Source organism: Poecilia formosa, unplaced genomic scaffold (genome assembly GCF_000485575.1).
Source record: "Poecilia formosa unplaced genomic scaffold, Poecilia_formosa-5.1.2 Scaffold54, whole genome shotgun sequence".
In the NCBI taxonomy this organism is placed as follows: domain Eukaryota; kingdom Metazoa; phylum Chordata; class Actinopteri; order Cyprinodontiformes; family Poeciliidae; genus Poecilia; species Poecilia formosa.
The window spans coordinates 1,146,791-1,167,939 of NW_006799993.1; the positions used below are offsets into that span (position 1 = coordinate 1,146,791).

Here is a 21,149-nt window from a genome sequence, read left to right on the forward strand (position 1 = left end):
GCTTGGTCTGCACACTCAGTGTGGCAGCCATCCAGAAAACTTGATCTATTGGTCCACATTGTCGCAATATTGAGCTAAATTATTTAATGTTTTCAAATACATAAGCCATAACCTATCAAAGTCAATCTCTTTATGAATTACAGAGAAAAGCACATCATTAGGTCCAAAATTTGCCTTTTTACTGCTAAAGAAGCAAATGGAAATCTGTATGTGAGTCATTTCAAACCTGCTGTTCATATCAGCCAGAAACAGACGGGATATCAGTTTTGGTACAGGTTGTTCAAATCCTGGGTGCTTTAGATTTGGAAATAGAGAAGAAACATGCATGAAGAAAGTATGCTACACTGTGGAATCACAAGCACGTAGACATGATGTTGAAGAAAGAAACAAAGCAAAAATCCTGTGTTGCAAAAGAAGAAGAAAATGAAGAGCACCTTACAAATCAAACAAACAAAGAATAAAACTTAGTGCAACCGGACCTCAAAAGTTTGTACAATCCATTCTGAGTAAATTGTGCAAGACCTCCTTGGAAGAAGGCGTCATAAAGGATTGATCAAAATATCAGAAGTGAACACTACAGATGTTAGGGGAACAATAAGAAACTGATTCTGTTTTTATTTTTGCAAAGCATTTTGAATGAGATAGATTTAAATTTTTAACAGTCGTGAAAATCTCATAAGTGAGTTTTTTTTTCACATGACTCTTTTTTTTAAACATGTGATTCTTAGTTTTAGAAACTAACAATTGAAAGTTACAGGTAATTATGAATTATTTTAAAGCTTCCTGGTCTTTAAATTGACAAAAAAAAATGTCCTTTTATGATCACAGGAATGACACCTGCAGGGAATGAGAGGTTATCTTAAAATTTGGTGAGGCTATTGTTAAGTGACCTGGAGAAAAGCACAGCTCTTGTTGATGAAAGTGTTTATCTGAGGGTTTTGATTCATGAAGGTATTTCAACTCTTATCCAAAAGACTGTTTAAAGGAGCAGTATTATGCAAAATCAGCTTTTTGAGCTTCACTTTATAATGTCATTTTCTCATCAAAATCCTATATGGAGTGGAGAGACTCTCCCATTCATCTCCTAAAGACTAGCAAAGAGCAATTAGCAAACATCTGATGGAGCTGTGCATCTGCTGAGCTCATTATACAAACTACTTCTCAGTGCTACACTGGAAAAAAGCCTGCTAAGGGGACAGACCTTGTGATTACTATGTTAAAAAGACCAAGCATTTCTTAAAGAGTCAGCGGCCCAATTTGAAGGCTTGAAATTAGGAAGTCATGTTGGTAAATACAGCATTTTGTAACAACTGGAAGTGACATAGTTACTTGATTGTGCTATCAGATGACACTGTGTGGTTAGAAAACCTTTAAGTTCAGAACTGGAGAAGCCTTTGGGGTGTCTTCAGTAAACTGATTTCCATTTAATAATTTAGGATTGTCAGATCGACGATGACTGAGAATCTAGACCTGTGTAACATCTAGAACTGCCACCAGAGGGCATAGTTGTGGTTAGAGACAATGACTGGATGGTCAGTCAGTAAGAACAGAGTGAAGGTCATCAGACACATACTTCGTGCTCATTAAACATCATTACCGACACTTGATGGAGCTTCATATGAGTCAAACTCTGTGTTTGCATGAGGCCTGGTTGGTTGGATTGTGCAATCTTTTGAGCATGGGCTTAAAATTGGAACCAGTGGTTTTGAGGGCTTCCCACACACCTCGTAAAGGTCGCGGTTGCCATAGTCACCAACAGAGGATTGTGATGTGGTGGAACGGGAGATTCACACAACAGATGTCCAGCCAAGAAAGTTGTTGCAGCAATTAGGTCAAAATCTTTTCTCACACCTTGTCAAAGCGCAGATAATTTCTCATTGCAATGAACCATTTATAAATGTGAGATGCCACCTTTACTGTCACAAATCGACACTTTGGTCATCAAACCTACTTCAGGTAACAATGTACATTTGACTTGGAATTGCTTGTGTTCTGTTTATCTTACCATTTACTTTTCCATTTCTCGGGTTTCTTAGGATGCTGTAAACCAGCTCACCTCTTGCCATCACCTTTAATAATGCTCCCCCATCAAAAAACACCCACAGCAAACACATGATGGTCTTGGCAGCTACTTGCACATTATAGTGCAGCGCTCCAGCGCACATATAGAACTCCTCAAATTAAACCTCCACATTGTGATCCTGAGAACAGTGTAAAATAGTTCTAAAGCAATAAAAACCTGCTCTCCAGCAGCAGCGGTTACTGCAGGAATGCTGAAATCATAGAGGAATAAACCCTGAGCCCGCGGTAGTGTGCCGTCTTTAAGTACGTGTTGAACACACACACTTGCATGCACAAAAGAGCACCTGCACGCAGGCCTAATTTTGTCTAAATCAAAAGCAGCTCCAATCCCAAATAGTTGCAGCGTGAGTCAACAGTGTTTTGGTTTCTACGAACAACCACCCTCTGTGGTTTCATGTGATCATAAAATTACACGTTCTCAGAGTGCACTGGCCTGGACTCAAACACAAGAACCGAAGCAAGTCAGGTAAGCTGTGGCACCGAGAGGAGCAGAGCACTCATCAGAGGGAGACCGTCTCTGGTAGTTTGTTCAGCTGTCACGCTGTCTTTCAGTCTGAGTTCAGATAGGATAATGGTGATGGGCAACAAGCTTGTAGCTGAGCTTCCTTCATCTAACACTGAGCAACTGCTTCTTAAGGGGCTGATTGTTGAGCAACAATATGAAGTTACACCAGCTGTTTTATCTCATTGTTGTGAAATGATCAGAAGCTTCAGATTAATCAGAATGCTTCCAACCAGCCATCATGAACACTGTGTTTATTGGACTAAATTTATTTTTTCTTTTAAATCTCTCAGAAAAAAAGAAAGTTCAACAGAAATGAGTATGATAGAAACCTGCAGCTCTAAACAGACTCAGTAGCAGGGACAAGTGAGGATGAGAGAAACTAGACTATGCACTTTGAAAACTAAAAACCAATGAGTCTGCTGAGGGACAATTATCAGACGGTAATGTGTAGACGGGACATAACTGAAGGAGAAATAGGAGTTTGGAGGTAAATATGGACAGGCTGGATGATTTGATTCACAGTTGATTTCATAATGTAGCAAAAAGCTGCAGACTGGACAGAATCAATAAAAGTTTTAACGGGTATAACAGAATTTTACTTAATGAAAATCACATTTCAGTTCAACCAGGTCAATAGCAGACTAAAGCTGGTGTAGTAAAACTCCTCCACCAGGTGGCATGATCTTCACTCAATTATCTCACCTGCCTTTGTTAAACGTTCCAATATTGTGACTTCCATAATATTTTAAAGCTTTATTTTCCAGCTTGGGCATTCCAATACACCTGATCATCTTATCCAAGATTCCAAGAAGGTCCCTGTGTTTCATTTTCCTGCAACATTTAAAACAGTTTATCTCTCAGCATCGTTGCAGCGCCACTTTGCGCAAACATTTCAGAACTTTCATCTGTTCTAAATAAAATATATAGGTGCCTCGTGTTTCGTTCCAAGAATTCGCTGCCTGGGTTACATGGTTTCTACATTGTAACTAAGTGAAACCATCAGAGTGAAAAAGAGCTTTTCTTAGCGTCACATCAGCGCTGTGCTGGAGGTTTTCCAAACAGAACCTTAAAAAGTGGATCAAAGTTGGATAACAAACAGGAGAGTCATTTTACCATTGGGTAAAGCCATTATCCCAAAAGCTCTCTGTCGAATGCATTATAAAATTACAAAAATATTTTATAATGCAGAATTTTTAAGAGTGTGATTTTCCTCTGAAATTGGCCTGGATTTTGGATTTTGTCTTTTTAGCAGAAATAACTTTGAATTATGTTAAAACTGCTTACTAGCTACTTTAAGCTGTAAAATGAATCAGAATATGTTTTCATTAATTACATTTTTAATCTAAAGTTTATTTTGAGCTCAATATAGGTTTCCAAAACTGCCATAAAAATGTTTAGCTGCATGGCAATTTATGATAGTCATAGTAGTAGTAATAATAGTTTATTTTTGTCATTCAGTTCCATAAGATAAAATGTAATAAAAGGATATGTTGCGGATGCTAACTTCTGATAATTTTATTGATTTGGCTCCCACCTAATGAAAGAGAGAATTTAAGTTTTAAATTTTATGCAGAAATATTGCGTTGTTGTCTGCAAAATCATGGGGAAGAGTGATGTCTTGACTATTGTACAGCAGTCATTGACATACACTGCAAAAAATAAAAATAAAAATAAGTCACTAAATGTCATTGCTGATGTTTGGTATTCAAAAAGTGCTGTACTCAACTTTCTACCAAGAGTAGAAAGTTGAGTAGTAGAGTTTCTACTCTTTTTCTACCAAGAGTAGAAAGTTGAGTGAAAGGAAAAACTGTGGTAGAAATATGGCAACTGTAACCTTGAGACACTGAGGGAAGTTTCTATATAGTAAGTGATTATTTGAGCTATGCCATCTAATGGTGTGACTGTGCTATATTGTATTAATTAAGTGAAGTCGTCTACCAGGATGTTTCAGAGCACTTCATGGTTACCTCTGTTGACAAACTGTATGGAAATGTTTGTCATTTTCCATTGGGAGTGTAGGCGAACCCACACTCCCAACGACACCAATAACTATTTTAATGACTGCGATATCACTGTGTCTGATTGAGGAGCAAACTGGTCTGACTGGAACTCCACAGTGAATCTATTGAGTATTGTCAAGAGGAAGCTGAGAGACACAGAGTCAATAATAGAGGTAAGTTATAATATTCACATATTAAAACTGAATTCTTGCTTTTACTTGATTGTAGGCTAAACATATCCACATTTAAAGGAATAGACCACAGGTGTCAAACTCCAGTCCTCAAGGGTCACTGCCCTACAACTTTTAGATGTGGCTCTGCTGCACCACACCTGAATAGAATAATTAGGTTATTAGCAAGGCGCTGGAGCACTTACCTACACAAGAAGGAGGTAATTAAGCCATTTCATTCCAGCGTTTTGTACCTGTGACACATCTAAAACTGGAGGACAGGGGCCCTTGAGGACTGGAGTTTGACATCCCTGGAATAGACACTTGAAACATATAACTCTGTGTCTGGTACATCTATACCAGTTTGCCTCTTTCATTTAAATTATTGAAATAAATCTAATTTTCAATTATATTCTAATTTGTTCCGATGAGCCTGCAGAACTGTTTCAGATTGAGAGCCTTGCTTTATTACAATAAATTTGAAAGGTGATGAATTATTTTTACTTGACTCTGTTTTGAATTTCTTTGTTGTTTGCAGATAGAGTGTTGATTCACTGTAACAACTATTATTATTAAGTGTGTGTCTGAGTGTTTCAGATCAAATACTGATGAAATTTTGGACTGACTACATCAAGAGTGCTGCACTAATGAGCAGTTAAAGATATTGCCTTGCTAAAGTTAGCTTAAGGCTTGATTTTTTTAAAATTATAATACAGAGAGTCAAATTCATTAATTTGGCCATCCTTCCTAATGAAGCTTCTTTGAAAGAATCAAAATTAAATATTTTTTTATTTTTTATTTTTTTATCTGCAGAGTCCTGCTGTAGTAACATGTGAGGCCTACAGGGGTCGTTATTCTCAAACATTTTTGCTTGTGGAGACCTGGACGTGCGCTGTGCTGATGTAAGTACAAGTGATTAAAATGACCAGAACATTATAAATGCATATGGACACACGTGGTATGAGCTGCAGTGGGACAAGCAGAGATATAAAAACTTATTAAAAAAAAAAAAAAAAAAGCCTTAAGACGCTAAGTATTTATCAGTTACCCCAAGTTTCCATCAGTCACTTTGGATGAGTCCAGAAGCGTGTGCGCACCCTGATGGCCGAATAAAGAACCACCCCATCACATAGGGCCACATCTTCTCATTGTCCAGCTGTGCATGCTCTCCAGAGCGGTGCTGCGGTTATGGGCTGGCTGTGTGACGTGCCAGGAGGTGTCGGACTGTGGGCTGAGATAAAGAGGCGGCTGAGAAGAGAAGAGCGCGCAGAACAGTGCGGCAGTACGCAGAGACGTGAACACCACAGTGCCTGAACATCTGAGCCCAGATCAGACCAGAGCAGAACAGATTAAGGCAGCCGGAACATGCTGCTGCCCCAGCCGACACATTAACGCCTCCGTCCCGGTTCAGACTGCTACGCGGCGGGCTTTCACGTTCAGAACGTCCGGCGGGAGAAAACCTATAAAACTCAAATTTTATTGGTAAGTTTTTTATATAATTTTTATTATTATTTTAATAATGTTAAGTAACTGTTTTTGGTCGCAAGTTTTATTATTAGAATTGTATTTATTTATTTTTTTTAACATAGTTATTTCCTTATTGACTTGAAGCGCAACAGGTGTTTCGCCTTCTTGTGACTGCATGGCTTTTACTGATGCTCAAAATAGTTTCTTTTTCATTTTTTAAAGCGTTTGAATTCTTTATTTTTACATGAAATGTGTTAATTTCACTTGCGATATCATTTATTTCCAACACATTTTAATAGCAATTGTCAATTTAAGGTATATGTTTGCAAAAACCGGATACAACGCGCTGTTTTAAATTGATGAAATCCTTGTTTAATGAGGTCCAAAAGCAAAAAAAAAAAAAAAAAAAAAAAAAAAAAGATGCTGCTTCTCTGAATAAACATTTCTGTAGATACTTTCTGACACCTTCACTCCGTCCGGCCTCATCAACAGATTAATCACACTGCTCCACCAAACCACACATGGGGTCTAATTAAGTTTAGATGCATGTAAAGCTGTCTTTGCGGGGAGAAATCTCACGGCTCCAACGACCAAACTGTGATTTATCTCAAGTTAAAAGCTTCTAACTTAACTCAGAATCAGCCACTACTTTGGTAGAAGTCACGCTTCCTGCACTCAGTTTGCTCTCCCTTAGAAGGCTCTTTTAAAAACTTTTTTTTTTTTTTTTTTTTGTAACAATGGAACTCGGTATTTGTAATAACAAATGTGCCATATGGTGTTTTGTAACATTAAGCTGTTCATTTAAAGTCTCAGTACCAACATCCCAGATCAGTGCATTGTAATAAAAGTCAAATCAAAATTCCACTTCAGACAAATAATTCAATTCAGAATATATAAAGAAATTTGCTATGAAAATGTTCAGAACTGAGTAATTCACTCTGTTTTTGCTTCCTTTCTATTGTCTTATATTGGTTTCATTGTCAAATTTGCAACTATTCTACTTATGTTTGAAGTTTATCAGCTTTTTTTTTTTTTCACTTGGAGCAAATCAGATCTTTACCAAGTAAAGTTCTTCTGTGTAGTTTTTTTTATTGTTGTTGTTGTTGTTGTCCAAAGTACAGTAAGTAAATCTTAACCTAGAATTTCAGAAATTCTGGTTTTAACATTTCACTGAATCTAAAGTTCATGAGAGAGGTCTGGGTTTACAGTTTCCTGCTGACAGGTGTTTATTCTTCAGAGTGCAGTAAAGAAATTGTGCTCTTACCGAGTGCATGAGGACGCCGCGTTCTCCAAACACGCAGCCATTCATCATCTGTGATATAACGTCCACAACTTTTATAAATCATTGCTGCAGCTTCATAGGCATCAGAGCTCCTCTGCAAAGTTAATGCATTGTTACGGCAGAAAAAAATAAAAATAAAAAAGACACACTTTCACAGACTTTCTGGGCTCACCTCCGAGTCTACTTTTTTTCCATCTAGCTGAGAGAACAAACTCCAACAGGCCTCGAACTGGAACCCTCATTTAATTTCGGATGTTATCCTCATGCAGGGTGCTTTAAAAATGTTTAGTGTTTCACGCTTGTACATAAAACTTTATAATTCCCACATAAACTGAAAGGAATAAAGAGAACGAGACATTAGAGAAAACTACTCATTCTTAGCTGTAAATTTATGTGCCTTTGGGTTTAATCAAACATTTAAAGAGACAGGCAAAACTCGTACATGGTTTCTTTTTACCCCTTTGGTTTTCACTTTTTTGTTTTCCTAAATGTGTTAAAATGTAAATTATTGCAGCAGAGTGAAACAAATCCATCAGCAGGAGGAGTCCTGCGGGTCTTCTCCTCTTGGTGTGTTGAGGTGAAGGTGAGAAGCAGCATCCCACTGCAAAGCCCTCTAAGGCGCTGAATCTCACAGTCCGGACCGAACAGAGGGGGGGCCGTTCGACACCTTGGGGGCCCCTGCAGATGCAGAAGGGTTAACAGGAGCAGGGGACTTATCTCCTCTAATGACCTCCAGCATAAAAGTCAATTACTTCTGCATGGTGATCAGAAAGGAGGAGCCGGCGGGGGGGCTGTTTGAGCACCTCTTCTCCTCATTAGCAACCTTTGCTGCAGTTTCAGGAGGGGCCTCCTTCAGTTCAGCTCTTTCAAATATCTGCGATGTCTGGCTAATTCTGGAAGATTCTCATTGTTTTTGTTTCCACTTTTTTTTTTAAATCACATACACATTTTTTTTTATGAATTAAATTATATGCCCCCAGATTTCAAATATAAAAATATATTCATTTAATAATAAAACTCATGATAGTTCTAACCCAATAAGGTGGAATTAATTGTTTCATGTGCTTTTTATTTTTGACAAATATTCTGAGGAGTAGCCTTAACAAATTCCCATATTTTTTTATTTATTTTACTTTTTAGAAGTTCAGCTTTTTATATTTATAAATACTGAAGGAACCATATTTTTTTTTAAACACCAGAACTTCTTCTATCAGCTTGACACGGTCAGCAACTTTTAGGGTTTAGTAATAGAAGTCATTGACTGAAATTAGATTGTCTTCCTTTATCCGACACCTGCTTTGTAAAATGATCTTTAGTTTCTGTATCAGTAGAATTGGAGCAAGAAAAAAAAGGAACTAACTGTATGAAACTGTTCAAGAAAATATGTCATTATTAGGAGAAAATGTGCTTAACATAAAATATGTCTAATTAGAAAATATTTTTTTCAAACATTTTATTTCAGTTTTGAAATATGCATTTCATCCCTAATGAATCTGTTCTGGTTCATCAAAATTTATAATGTTATTTGAGTAGCAATATAAATATATATCCAACATTCTGATGAAAGCGTGATAATTTCGTCTCTAAGGCGTTTTAGACAAAGTCTCTTATGTTCTCTATAAACACACATGTGATGCAAAATAATAGCTTTCCTTCTTTGTGTATGTGATGAAAATTCCCTTCTCTCATGAGGTGGGGTTGTTGATAAACACACAGATCATGACACCTGCATTCAGTTGTTCCCCGTGAACAATACAGAAAACAGTGAAAGTCACTGTTATTTTTTAAATTATTTACCTAATTGCACATTTAACAAGTTATTTACCTTTTTTATTGACTTATTTATGTTTAGTTATTTAAGCACTTTGAATTGCCTTGTTGCTGAAAATGTGCTATATAAATAAAATTACCTTACTTTACTTAATGATATAATGACATCACTTGTTATTTATTTCACTATTTAGCTACCTATAAAACTGGGTAGCTGACCTATTTATTTATTAGGGACTTAATTGATTACTATTTATTTCCTCATTTAAATTTACTTTTGACTAATGTATTTTACTGATTTCTCAATTACCTTCTGTGCCATTTTAAGTTTTATTTGCTTGCTTATTAAGCTACAGGCTGATGTATTTATTTTTTTACTGAAATACACTATAGCTTAGATATGTATATTATTATTAGCTCTTTATTTCACTTTCTGATCTACTGACTTGCTTTTCCATGTACTAAATTAGTTAAATCATAGTTTAGATTTTAAAAAGCTGCTTTTCATTAAAGTGTCACCAAAATACTGATGTCATAACATGAAGAAAATAAATAAAAGGGCCTAAAAGTATAAAACTACTTTTTTTTTTTTTTTTTAAGAAAATGTTTTCACTTTTGTGATAAAATATGTTCTATATATGATTTTAAAAAAAGTTTGCTGGAGTAGGTGGTTCCATAGGAGCTGACACTGCCAAGTTTAGCTACAGATGACAAAGAGCAAGCCTCTTGTGATATTTACTGTCATTAAGAGGACTTCAGAAAAGACGTAAAAAACACGATTTTACAGACATTTTGTTTATTTTGCTGACAGACTAGAAGCCAATAAGAAATAACAGATTTTGTAACTTTCAAGAAATGAAGCAAGTATGCTCACAGACATTTATTATATCTCTGTTATTAGAGATAATTTCTCAATCGTGACACTCATGAATTTCACTCTGAATAAAACAGGAAGTAAAGGCTAAAGAAAACAAAAAAATAAAAGCAAATAGCAGTTTATATACAAGCAATACAGGGATTTTTTTTTTTTTCGGTAATTATATAAATAGTGAAGTCTTTTCTAAGGTGCCTCATCCTTATAGCTTTTCTCGTCTACGTTTATGGATAACTAGAACTTTCACAAACATTAAAACTAGCACCACCTTTGTGTGAGACATTAGCGATAGTAAGCATGTATTTGTGAACGCAGAATCGCTTTAAAACGTGCAAAACGACAGTAGCATTTAAAACTGTACTGTAACACGGCATGACCACAGATTTTCAACATTCAGATTGTAAAATCATGGAAAACTTTATGCGTTCATCCAGATATCTTTCTTTGAATTTCATTCACATAAAAGTCGACCTGTCCTTCCTTCAGTCAGGACACTTTCACAAACTCAGAACAGCAGCCGCATGTCTGTAAGCGGGTTTGATGTGAGCGACGTTGGGCCAAGGTGTGGCTCGTGCCCTAAAAACCTGAAGCTGCTGCTGCTTGGCGGCTCACGTCCATCATCATCTGCCTCAGACAAAGCAACATTATTGTCTATTGTTACTCTAGCTTATCAAACCTGATGTAACAGCTCGCAGGTATTTCTGTGGCTGAATGCTGTCATTCTCTCTCTCTGCCCTCAACAGCCCTGGGCATGTTTCTGGGACCAGGAAACACCCACACATAGCTTCGGGAGTATGCACAAACGTTGGCAGTGGTTCTATATTTTCATTCACAGAGACATTGGTCTCGAATATTCCATTAAAAAAAATGAAGCGTATTCACAGTCAAGGTGATAAATCTTGGTTTACCCATTTATTATTATTCTTCACTGTTAAGACCAAAGTTTATCTTCACACAAATTTTAGAGTTTCAGGAACTTTTTTTTTGTTTTTTTTCTGATACATGCCAATCAACCATAAACCTCTCTGGATGCCAAAGTATTCTAGTGTGAAATGTGACATGATGTGTCCCACTGCTGAAGCTTGGACCCAACAGACAAAACAATCTCATAAAAATTAAATAATTTGAGGCAGTGCAATGGCCCAATTAAAGCCCTGACCAAAAAACTGAATAAAATGCTGCTTTGAGTGATTAAAAACTACCAAAAGAAATGACTGCAAACATTAATGAACTGAAGCAACACTGGAAAGAAGAGCAGGTCCAAATTCCTCTGTAAAGATGTAACAGAAAGATAAAGTCATACAGAAAACCACTACTTTATTGCTACTGATTGTGTTCCTACAAGCCAAGAATTTTTATTCCCATAAATAATGGATGTTGGACACAGGATAAAATGCAGCTGTGGGGTGTCAGTTATTGTCTCTGTGGGCTTATCAGACAGAGTGGGTCCTCCAGAGGTCTAAGGATTCAGCTAGACCAAGGCCTGATAGCTGATCTACTTTCAAAGATCTGTCAGTGAAAATGATGTTTTGTTGGTTTATTGTTTGGACTCGGTTGTAATGAGCAACATGTTTATTTATTTTCATTCTGGTTCTCTGTGTTTATCAGACTGCCTGCGGGATTTGCAGTAGCAGCCATGGGCAGCAAGACTCTACCAGCTCCCGTTCCTCTTCACCCATCCCTTCAGCTGGCCAACTGCTCCCTCATCCAGACGTCCTCGGGTCTCCAGCTGCCAGCCGATCATTTTCAGAGCATCTACAGCTTCAGTGCTCTTCACGCCATCCATCTTCACCAGTGGACCCTCGGCTATCAACCTCTGGCCTTCCCCCGCTGCACATTCTCCAAGCTGCCTCCTCAGTTCTCCTCCATGGCCTCCATCCCCATATTTCCCCACCTCCTGCAGCCAAAGCTGGACACAGCAGGATTGATGCAAAGCTCCAAGAGCAAACCACGCTTTGACTTTGCCAACCTGGCAGCAGCAGCGACGCAAGAGGACCATCTGAAGGTGGAGGACCTGAGCATGACGGGTGCTGCTGCTGCTGCTGCTGCTGCAGCGCAGGTATCATCTCAACACCAGACCTCGGCCAGCCTGGGCTGCCTGCTGGATGTGACCAAACTGTCCTCACCTGAGCGTAAGTCCAGCCGAGGCAGACTGCCCTCTAAGACCAAGAAGGAATTCGTCTGCAAGTTTTGTGGACGACATTTTACGAAATCCTACAACCTCTTGATCCACGAGAGGACGCACACAGACGAGAGGCCGTACACCTGCGACATCTGCCACAAGGCCTTCAGAAGACAGGACCACCTCAGGGACCACAGGTTAGAAAAATGCTTTATCGATGAAACACCTTGTTCTCATTCCAAAGGCACTGCGGCTTTTACAAAAATGTGAGCCAGTCAAATCCAGTATTTTTTTTTTCTCAGTCTTGTTGAAAGAGTGATGACTTGCAGGTATGGGGTTAAAAATAAGCCATTAAATCATCCTCGCTTTTGACAGCAGAGAGACAAAAACAAGACACTTCCTGCAATGATTAGAAGATTTATAGCATAAGTTGAACTTGTACACGGAAAACTACACGTACAAAACATTCAAAGTGTCGTCCATAAAAAACCTAAATTAACCTCGTCTCAACTCTACCAAAGACATTTCTATTTAAAGTGCAGTCCTAACAGTTTCTTTGTCTGTTTTTTTCAATCCAAATTAAACGCTTTCTAAATATGGCTGCTGGCCACGTGAAGAGAAATATTTGATGACACGTCTACAAAGGCATCTGTGAATGTAGGTCACCCGTGGTAGCTGCCATGAATTAACTACTGCTTGTGTAGATGCTACATCATATAAATGTATGTCTTTGACTTTATGGTGAAATGTTAAAAAAAAAAGAAAAAAAAGACTGACTTTGCTTGGAAGCCTTCCTGTAGCATAATATTGTGCCTTGTTGTTTCCCGCTGCAGATACATCCATTCCAAAGAAAAGCCCTTCAAATGTCAAGAGTGCGGAAAAGGATTCTGTCAGTCCAGGACGTTGGCTGTCCACAAAACATTACACATGCAAGTCAAGGAACTGAAGCCAGCCAAGATGAAGTGATTCACTGCAGCAGCAGGGAAAGGGACCGGGAACACTGGAAAAACAACACAACCAAAGACAACCGCCAAAGATATTTTCTCTCTTTTCTCATCTCAGCCGTTGGAGGCGCAGCTTTCAGTGTGAACATTCCTCAAGGAAGAAATGTTCCAGCAGCTGATTCTCCGTAGAAATAATGCAGAAATAAGCCTTAATAAAGACTGTGCGTTGGGCTATCCGTGCCTGATTTGGCAGCGAACTCAGTGGATGTGTGGAATGTGAAATGGACCTCAAAATAAAATAACAAACCTCCTGAGGCTGCTCAGCACAAATGTTTTGTTCCGAAGCTTATAACCTAAAGATGGACTCTGCATGTATGCAAGATATGTTTCTAGAAGCCATGTTAACGACACACAAATATCACATTCCAATGTTATTTTTGTACAGATGCATTATATCAAATTGTATTTTTGCACTTTAACCTGATTATTAATTATTGACATATATCACTGGATTTCCTAAACTTATTTTTTAAATGAATAATCATTTCTAAATAAAATATTTTACTGTATCAGGTTGGCTGTGTTCATCATTTAAATGATCTTAGATAGCCACTCATGACTTCATGTAAAGGTCCAGTATTAATGCTCACAATAGCATGTTTTATTTGATGATGTTGAACCTTTAACCAGATGTTAGCATCTTCCGTTAGAGGAGAGAGATGCATCTTCTGGAGCCTCAGCAACCCCACCTCGGAAAACAAAGCGCAAAAGTGATAACTTGTAAAATAACCATTTTTGATCACAATCACTTTGTAAATAATCCAAGCTTTATATAATATGTTGGTAAAAGAAAATAATACACAATAACAACAAAACTACATTTATGTAGCTTCTCCAAGATACTACTGTGTGCTGTAGTTCAGAAATACATTAAGGGGTTTAACAACTGCTTCCTTGTCATTTTTTAGAACAAAGCATTCTCATATTTCCCATTTTAAAATAAAAAATCTTCCTTGTAAAACTGCTTCAGTTGAACTCAACACCAAAATACATCTCATAATGTAACATGAAATCTGCAAACAGTAAAATGATATTTACTCCATCAGAGCACATGATTGACCCTTTTATGTGTGGCTCACCTCTTCACCCGTCCCTCCTCCGCCTCCATTTGCAGCTTTGACTCCTTCATTGTGTTTATCACATGTATCTTTCCACATGAAATCAGTTTTGTGCTGACAAAACGTATAGAAAAGTTATCCTGCAGTTTAATAAAACAAATCTAAGATTTTTTTTTTCTCTTTAGCTTTTTTTTTTAGCTTTTTTTAAAATTAGTATTGTAGAATCAATTCACGCTGAAGTCAAGTGCTATAACCTGGGGTCTGTCCATGGGGAACAGTTCAAACCAGTAGAAGTTTTATGTAATGTATCTTTACATTACATACCTGTAATGTAAAGATACATTACAGGTATCTTTGATACCTGTAATGTTATTTTACCTTTATTTGCAAATACAATAGTCACAGAGAAAGATAAAATGGCACATTTCTACAACTATAAATAACATGGTTCTCCAGTGGGCATCCAAAACCAGGCACTAATGAGCAAAGGCTCACTATTGGTTGGGTTACGGTTTATATAATAATCTCAAAGTGTTTGAAAAAAATGTTTGCATGGTAATATTGCATTTGCAAAATAACTTGTTTACCTCCACAGATATGGTTAACAGTTTGACCATTGGGCAAAAAGGAGGAAACCAGATTGTGCCTATCCTTTTTCTCTATACAGGCCTGCATGGGACCCCAAGCTGAGATACGAGCACAGGATCATCTTATAGTAAGTCAAGAATGCCAATAATCACACTGTGTTGCTGCTTCCAGGAGCAAAAACTTAACTTTCATATCTATAAATTCATATGAGTTGTTATTTTATAAAGAGAAAATTACTTGAACTTACAGCAGTGAGTTGCACACAATTCAGGTTACTCCAAAAAGAAACACTGTCAAGTTCAAACATCCAGAAAATATTGACACCACTCATGCAGTGTACCATTTCAAGCTCCTTCCTTTGGATTTAATAAATATTTCCATGCTAAAAACTCAACCTAAAAACCTGTTAGCAAAATATGGATCTGCACTAACCTAGAACTCCATACCCAGAAACACGAGTTTGACTGTAAAATGTAAATGATATGACAATGCAACAATATGCAAAACATTTAAATCCTGTATTCAAATAAATGTTGCAGAAACAATACGAAGCACAAAAGGTAATGTATGTTCTAAAGGGCTTGGACAAGAGAGGAAAATTTGAAATACAATAATTATTTTTATTTGACTTATTTTTGCAGAGTGCTTGATCTTGTGTTCTGTTTCGGAAAACGTACTTAAAGCACAGAAAGTATCTAGAACTACTGCTGATGTGTCTAATTCTATCATGTTTATGTTAATGCTCTAAAAAGTTCTCAGTTTTCATGCTACTACTATGATTGTCTATTTGCAAAAGAGCGCAGTATAAGATGACAACAAATGATTTATTTCAATGCAATAACAAGCAGCTTGGAAAATAGTAGAGACAACATTCACTAACAAACAGTTCAATAGACCGATAAAAGTCCAAATTCAAATCTGATTTGGTCTCATGCAAATGACAAATGGAAATGAAACTCATAGGGTGTAAAATTATTTTCAAATATATAGAAGCAGGCACATTATCACACCAGTCCTACGTTCGTAGCCTGGTTTATCTGCATTTTGGGCCTTTATTGTGACATATCTTCCTCTTCAAGAAGTCCCACCATACCCAGAAAATGAATCCACAGGACTTTTTTATTCAGCCGTTTGCTTCCACTATTAAAAGAGGAGGGATGCAACACCTTTCCTCTCCTGGTGTCCAGCTTCAGACCTTCTTTCTCCTGTTTCCAATTCTCAAACAATATTTTTTGAACTATTGCAAGCCTTTTGTTGTTTTCCTGAAAAGAGATCACTGAACTGTTTTCAGAAGTTCAGCCATCTCTCTGTTAACTTTCACCAGGAAAATGAACTTGAAGGACCTTTTGGGTAGCTTGACTTGGGGAAACAAAGACCGACCTGAACAAGATAAACTTGAAGTTAACTCTTCAAGGGCAAAGGTTAACGAGAGGCCGTATCCCTCAGCCTTGGAGGGTGTGATCAGACAGATGACCCAACCAGATCTGCACATCATCTACCATCTTTGACCTCGTTTCACTCAGCGTTCATAGTAATTGAATGCAATGTGTGTCTTTGTGCGCTCAACGTGTTTAGTGCGTCATGCAGGAAGAAAGCTGCTTGTTGAGGGGAAGGAGAAGAGCTGAACGGATGGCCGACCCACACACCGTTTCTCTTGTAGTCAGGAACTCATCAGTCTGTCATCGAGTCCCTGAGTAGCCAGAGACACAAACACAAGTGGACAGCTGAAGCCAGCAGAGGGTTGTGGACGTGACTTGTTGGTGGTTGTTGATTTGGGTACTACTGAAGGGACTTCTTCTTTGTCCACTTGTGCTACTGCTGCCAAAGCTGCAGACTTTTAAGTACCGAGACGGCTGGGAACAAAGAGCATTGTTGAGAGAAACACGTTGCCTTTTGATGGTCTTGTCTTTGTAAATGTAGTGATTATCCACATAGCCGGGCAGCCTATTTAAGAGGCCCTGGAAAGCGGTACTAAAATGCTTTAAATGCAAGCCATCAGCCCTGCTACAATGGAAAACTGTTCTTTTACGTGTCTAGAAATCATAAATCAGTTCAAACTGCCCTTTTCAACAGCATGGCAGTATACGCTGTCGAGCTCAAACATAAGTTTTATCAGTGTGAAGGGAAGCAGCCTAAATATAGATTTGGAAACTTTCATAGGTGACATAGCTCAGCTTAGCATGAGTCTTAGTTGGTCCAAAAATAGGAGGATGACAGTTGCAGAATAAGTTCATATTTAATTGTGTCAAATTTCACCTTGTTTGTTTATTTATTTCCCCTCTATAATTTTCTTTCAAACTCTCAGTTTGGTGGCAATTGATCTTACACCCCTATGTTTAGGCTTAAAACCAGTTGGATCCATTTTAGGTCACAAGTTCATCATTGGGGATGAGAACCATGTAAAACAACCATCACACCTTTCAATCAATCAGCCCAGAGTAAGCAACCCACGATTCATACATGTGGTCTTACTGTTGGAGTAAATTCACATATGCATAGGGATCGACAGGCAAACTCCACATTGGAAGGTCAAGATTTGAACATGGTATCTGTTGTGCATGATAGTTTTGTTTGTTTTTGTTGTGAAAGTCACAGAAACCACATTTAGACAGGAAGCTTAGTTCACATGCAGAGAACAGTGGTAAGTAGGAAGACATTTTCAAAATATTTGCTATAATACAGAAGTACAGGAAGGAAATTATTTAATCTATGTCCCATCTTAGGTGTACAGGTGGGCACTGACAGGACAACTGCTAGATATCACGAGAGACACAGATCAAATATCTACTTTTTAAAATATTGAACATTTTCTTCATGAATTCTAATTTTTAACCTTTTTAAGAATTCTGATCACTGGAATTATTCTGCATCGGATCTTCTGTGCAGCCGGTCAGCTCACCAAATTTTGACAAAGTGCTCGTAACACAGTTTATTACTTCAGTTCCTGATTTATGTGTCGAGCTTGGCCACATGGTTGCATTTAAAACTTGATTTGCAGGAATGTATGAAATTTTTACTTTTAGACCACATTTTGTTTAGCTACAGATGGTGCAGATTTTGGTTACATATATCTTCAAGAATGCTCAGTGGCTAAAGGAATTTAAAAACAACCATGAAAATGCAGGTGTGCTTTGAAAAAAAAAAAAAAAAAAAAAAACAATAAATAGACCTTAAAAAAAATCTCACCTAAACATCCAAACTCAGTACAAAGTTATAGGCTTTGGGAGCTGATATGTCTGGTGCATCTATAAAAGGCATCAGGGAGCACAAGTTGTGAAGAATCAAAGTAAATCAAAATAGCGAGTGAAGGTCAGTAAATACAGATGATGCCAAATAGCTGCAGATGAATGATTTGCCAGGACTAAATGGAGTTTCTAAAAACATTCTGGCTTCACTGGTTGTTTCTCTTTGGCTTGCTTTGGTCCTTATTTCATAATATATCTAAATCATCCAGTTGTTACAGCTTGGATTTTTTATATTTATTTATTTATTTTTTGCATAACACATAAAAATAATTGAAAGCTGTCAGACTCTACGTTTACTGCCTGTGTTGTATGACAATAGAGGGAACGGCTTTCCCGCTGGCCTTGAATTTACCTCTCTGTCCTCTGGGCTTGGGGGAAATGTCATTCACTGCTACTGTCCTCACCAGGGGATTTAGGAAGGGCTGGAAGCCTCCGCAGCGCTCTGAAGGTGGTGCTGTACACAGTAGATGTCACTCTGGTTCACTGACACTTTTATGGCTTCCACCCGGCAGTTGAGTTGGAAGGTGGCAGGATGAACGCACCGTGAACTGACAGATATAGAGCTGAACTGAACTGGCCTCCCTGGCTACCTCCAGTGAGGGAGGAAAGAGGAAAGAAGCCCCCCCTCCCCTCTGCTCCCCATCTCCATTACAGTTGTTTTACAGCAGCATCAGAGCAGACCAGGAAGGTGAAAGCAGGTCTTGATGAAAATCATTTCCACATGGCCACTGGCCTCCTCACCCACAGTTATACAGGGATAATGGCACAGAGCACGTAGTGACTCTCGCCACTGCTGGGGTCTCGTAATGACACAACAACCTGCAGCTGCGTTGCATTAAAGCAAGGCGGTGGCTGCTGAGATCTTTACAAGCTAAAAAGCCAACTGTTATCCTGAGATCAGTGGATAATATTTGGCTTTTGACAATTCATCCACAAAAAGGTATAAACACAGCAGTTTCAAAAATAAGCCTTTCAACCATCTGCAAAGGTCTACTTATATTTTTTCTCAAACTGAGAAAAAAAATATAAGTACTTTGGAAGACCAATTTGATGTCAAGTGCTCAATTTTCATCACTTCTCAAACATATGGATTATCAACGTGCCAAATATTCCGATCTGTATGCTTTCCAGCTCTAACATTGGACAAATTTTCAAATAAATCCTAAAAAAAAAGTTGGGTAAATTCTACAGCGGAATTATTTTGTGTTATTTAGCTTGTTATAAATCGTCTCAGACCTTTAACAGCAGCCTTCCGTTTGAGGGTTTTCATGCTCTTTTGTAGCTTCCCCTACATTGTGGAGATTTTTAATTTCATAACACTGTATAAATGATGACATTCGAGAAATATTTACACCAAGCCTTCCGTGGGACAAGTATCTGACATGCATACACATTCAGGCCATGAGTGTGTTTGAATGAGAATCATTTGATTAAATTGGCCATGTTGAGCAAGTAACAGATTCTACATCATGGCGCCAAGATGGAAAACAGCCATAGGATTTGGACCGTCTCTCTCCATTAAACAAAGACTCTCAAGACATTCTGTCAGGAACAGGGAGCAACAGAAAATTCCAGTAGTGAGCGAGACCAGTTCTTAAATAAAGAAGCTTGATTACTGACAAGGAACAGGTAGCCGATTGGTAATCGGGTGCATGTGTGAGAGAGGACCAGCTCTGCAGGCTGAGGGAGAGAGATGGCACAAGTGATGGAGAAGTAAACAAATGCACAAAACATTATTCTAATTGGACAAAGAATGGTTAAATGCAAGAAGTGAACAGACTTAGCCTAAACAACAAAAGAAAAAAGACGGATCTAAAGAAGAATCAAAAACTGCGGCTTATCACTTCTAAAGAAAGTAAAAATGCAAACACAGAAAAACTAAAACAACCCAAACACCACGAGGATAAGACAAATATTGTTTAGAACACAAATTCAGGTGAAGCGCAGAGTCTGTATTTGGGTTAGAAAGGCATATCTGTAAAGTGAACACTGAACATTGGCTTAATTAATGTGCTGATGGTCAATAGTTCATTTTGCTAATTCAAGCTAGTTTTGCTTCAAATGAGTTAAAAAGACAACCTGAAAGACATTTAATCTTGGATGAAGATCATTTTCCTCACCTTAAGGAAAAAATAAAGGCAGAATGATGGCTTGACCTGGAAGACTGATAAGTAGATGTGTATGCCGGAGTGCAGGACAAAAAGGACGTTGTCCAGCGAATAGAGCATCCCCAACCTTTCCAGGAAACGGCAGCTCTGCAGAGAAATGACAAAACAAAAAAGCAAGCTAGAACCGTGACATGTTCTGCATCAATGCTGTCATCATAGAAGTGGAAATGGGCTTTCCACTCATGGAACCCATCATCACTGATCCTGGCTGTGGAACTTGTTGCTGACAACAAGCTGGATGCTCCTTTTCCTCTTTAATCCATTTCATCCAACTAAAATATGGAACACTGGTTCATTCCCAGAACGCTCCCATCCAACTCAGATGCCTCAGAGCCACAAGCAGTGAATGCCACCAAAAGACATGGTAGACCTTTTGTATTTTTTTTTCAGGCAGGACATTAATGTTGCAATTTATTTACTGACGTTCATTTCTAAACTGAAACTGTGAACCTAGACTGCTTTGCAGTTTCAGGTGTTTGAGCTTAAAAAGTGACTTTAAATCATTTCTTAGATGAGCTGATTGCAAACTCTAGTAAATACTCAGACATAAACTTTTCAATGTAACTGAGTAAATATTTTTCAACGTCAAGCAACTAAGTTAAATACTGTAGTCAAAGGTAATGGATCTTTAATGCAAGCGCTGGGCATGGGAATACTGTAACAGGGATGCAGATAGGAACATTGTGAAGGAATGTTTGAAATTAGTGTTTGCATTAAAATACAGCCTGCATTTACCTTTTAACCTCTGAAATACCAGTGAGGCATTTAGGCATCCCAGAGGTAACATTACTGCTTTCTGCAGTGGGCCACTCCA

At 38.0% G+C, this 21,149-nt stretch overlaps 1 protein-coding gene across 1 annotated transcript; it reads left to right on the forward strand.

The window, feature by feature from the left end:
* Positions 1-5,939: 5,939 nt before the first annotated feature.
* On the forward strand, positions 5,940-13,785 carry osr1 (odd-skipped related transcription factor 1). The gene is made up of 3 exons (XM_007553082.2): positions 5,940-6,239; positions 11,759-12,469; positions 13,106-13,785. Exons 2-3 carry the CDS (start codon positions 11,787-11,789, stop codon positions 13,236-13,238), a joined length of 816 nt encoding a protein of 271 aa, XP_007553144.1. The 5' UTR covers positions 5,940-6,239; positions 11,759-11,786; the 3' UTR covers positions 13,239-13,785.
* Positions 13,786-21,149: the final 7,364 nt, after the last annotated feature.

Bases quoted from the DNA above. Each gene is read 5' to 3' on its own strand.
- osr1 (XM_007553082.2), top strand. From the start codon at position 11,787: ATGGGCAGCAAGACTCTACCAGCTCCCGTTCCTCTTCACCCATCCCTT. The intron at 12,470-13,105 runs GTTAGAAAAATG...TTCCCGCTGCAG, and splicing joins GACCACCTCAGGGACCACAG to ATACATCCATTCCAAAGAAA.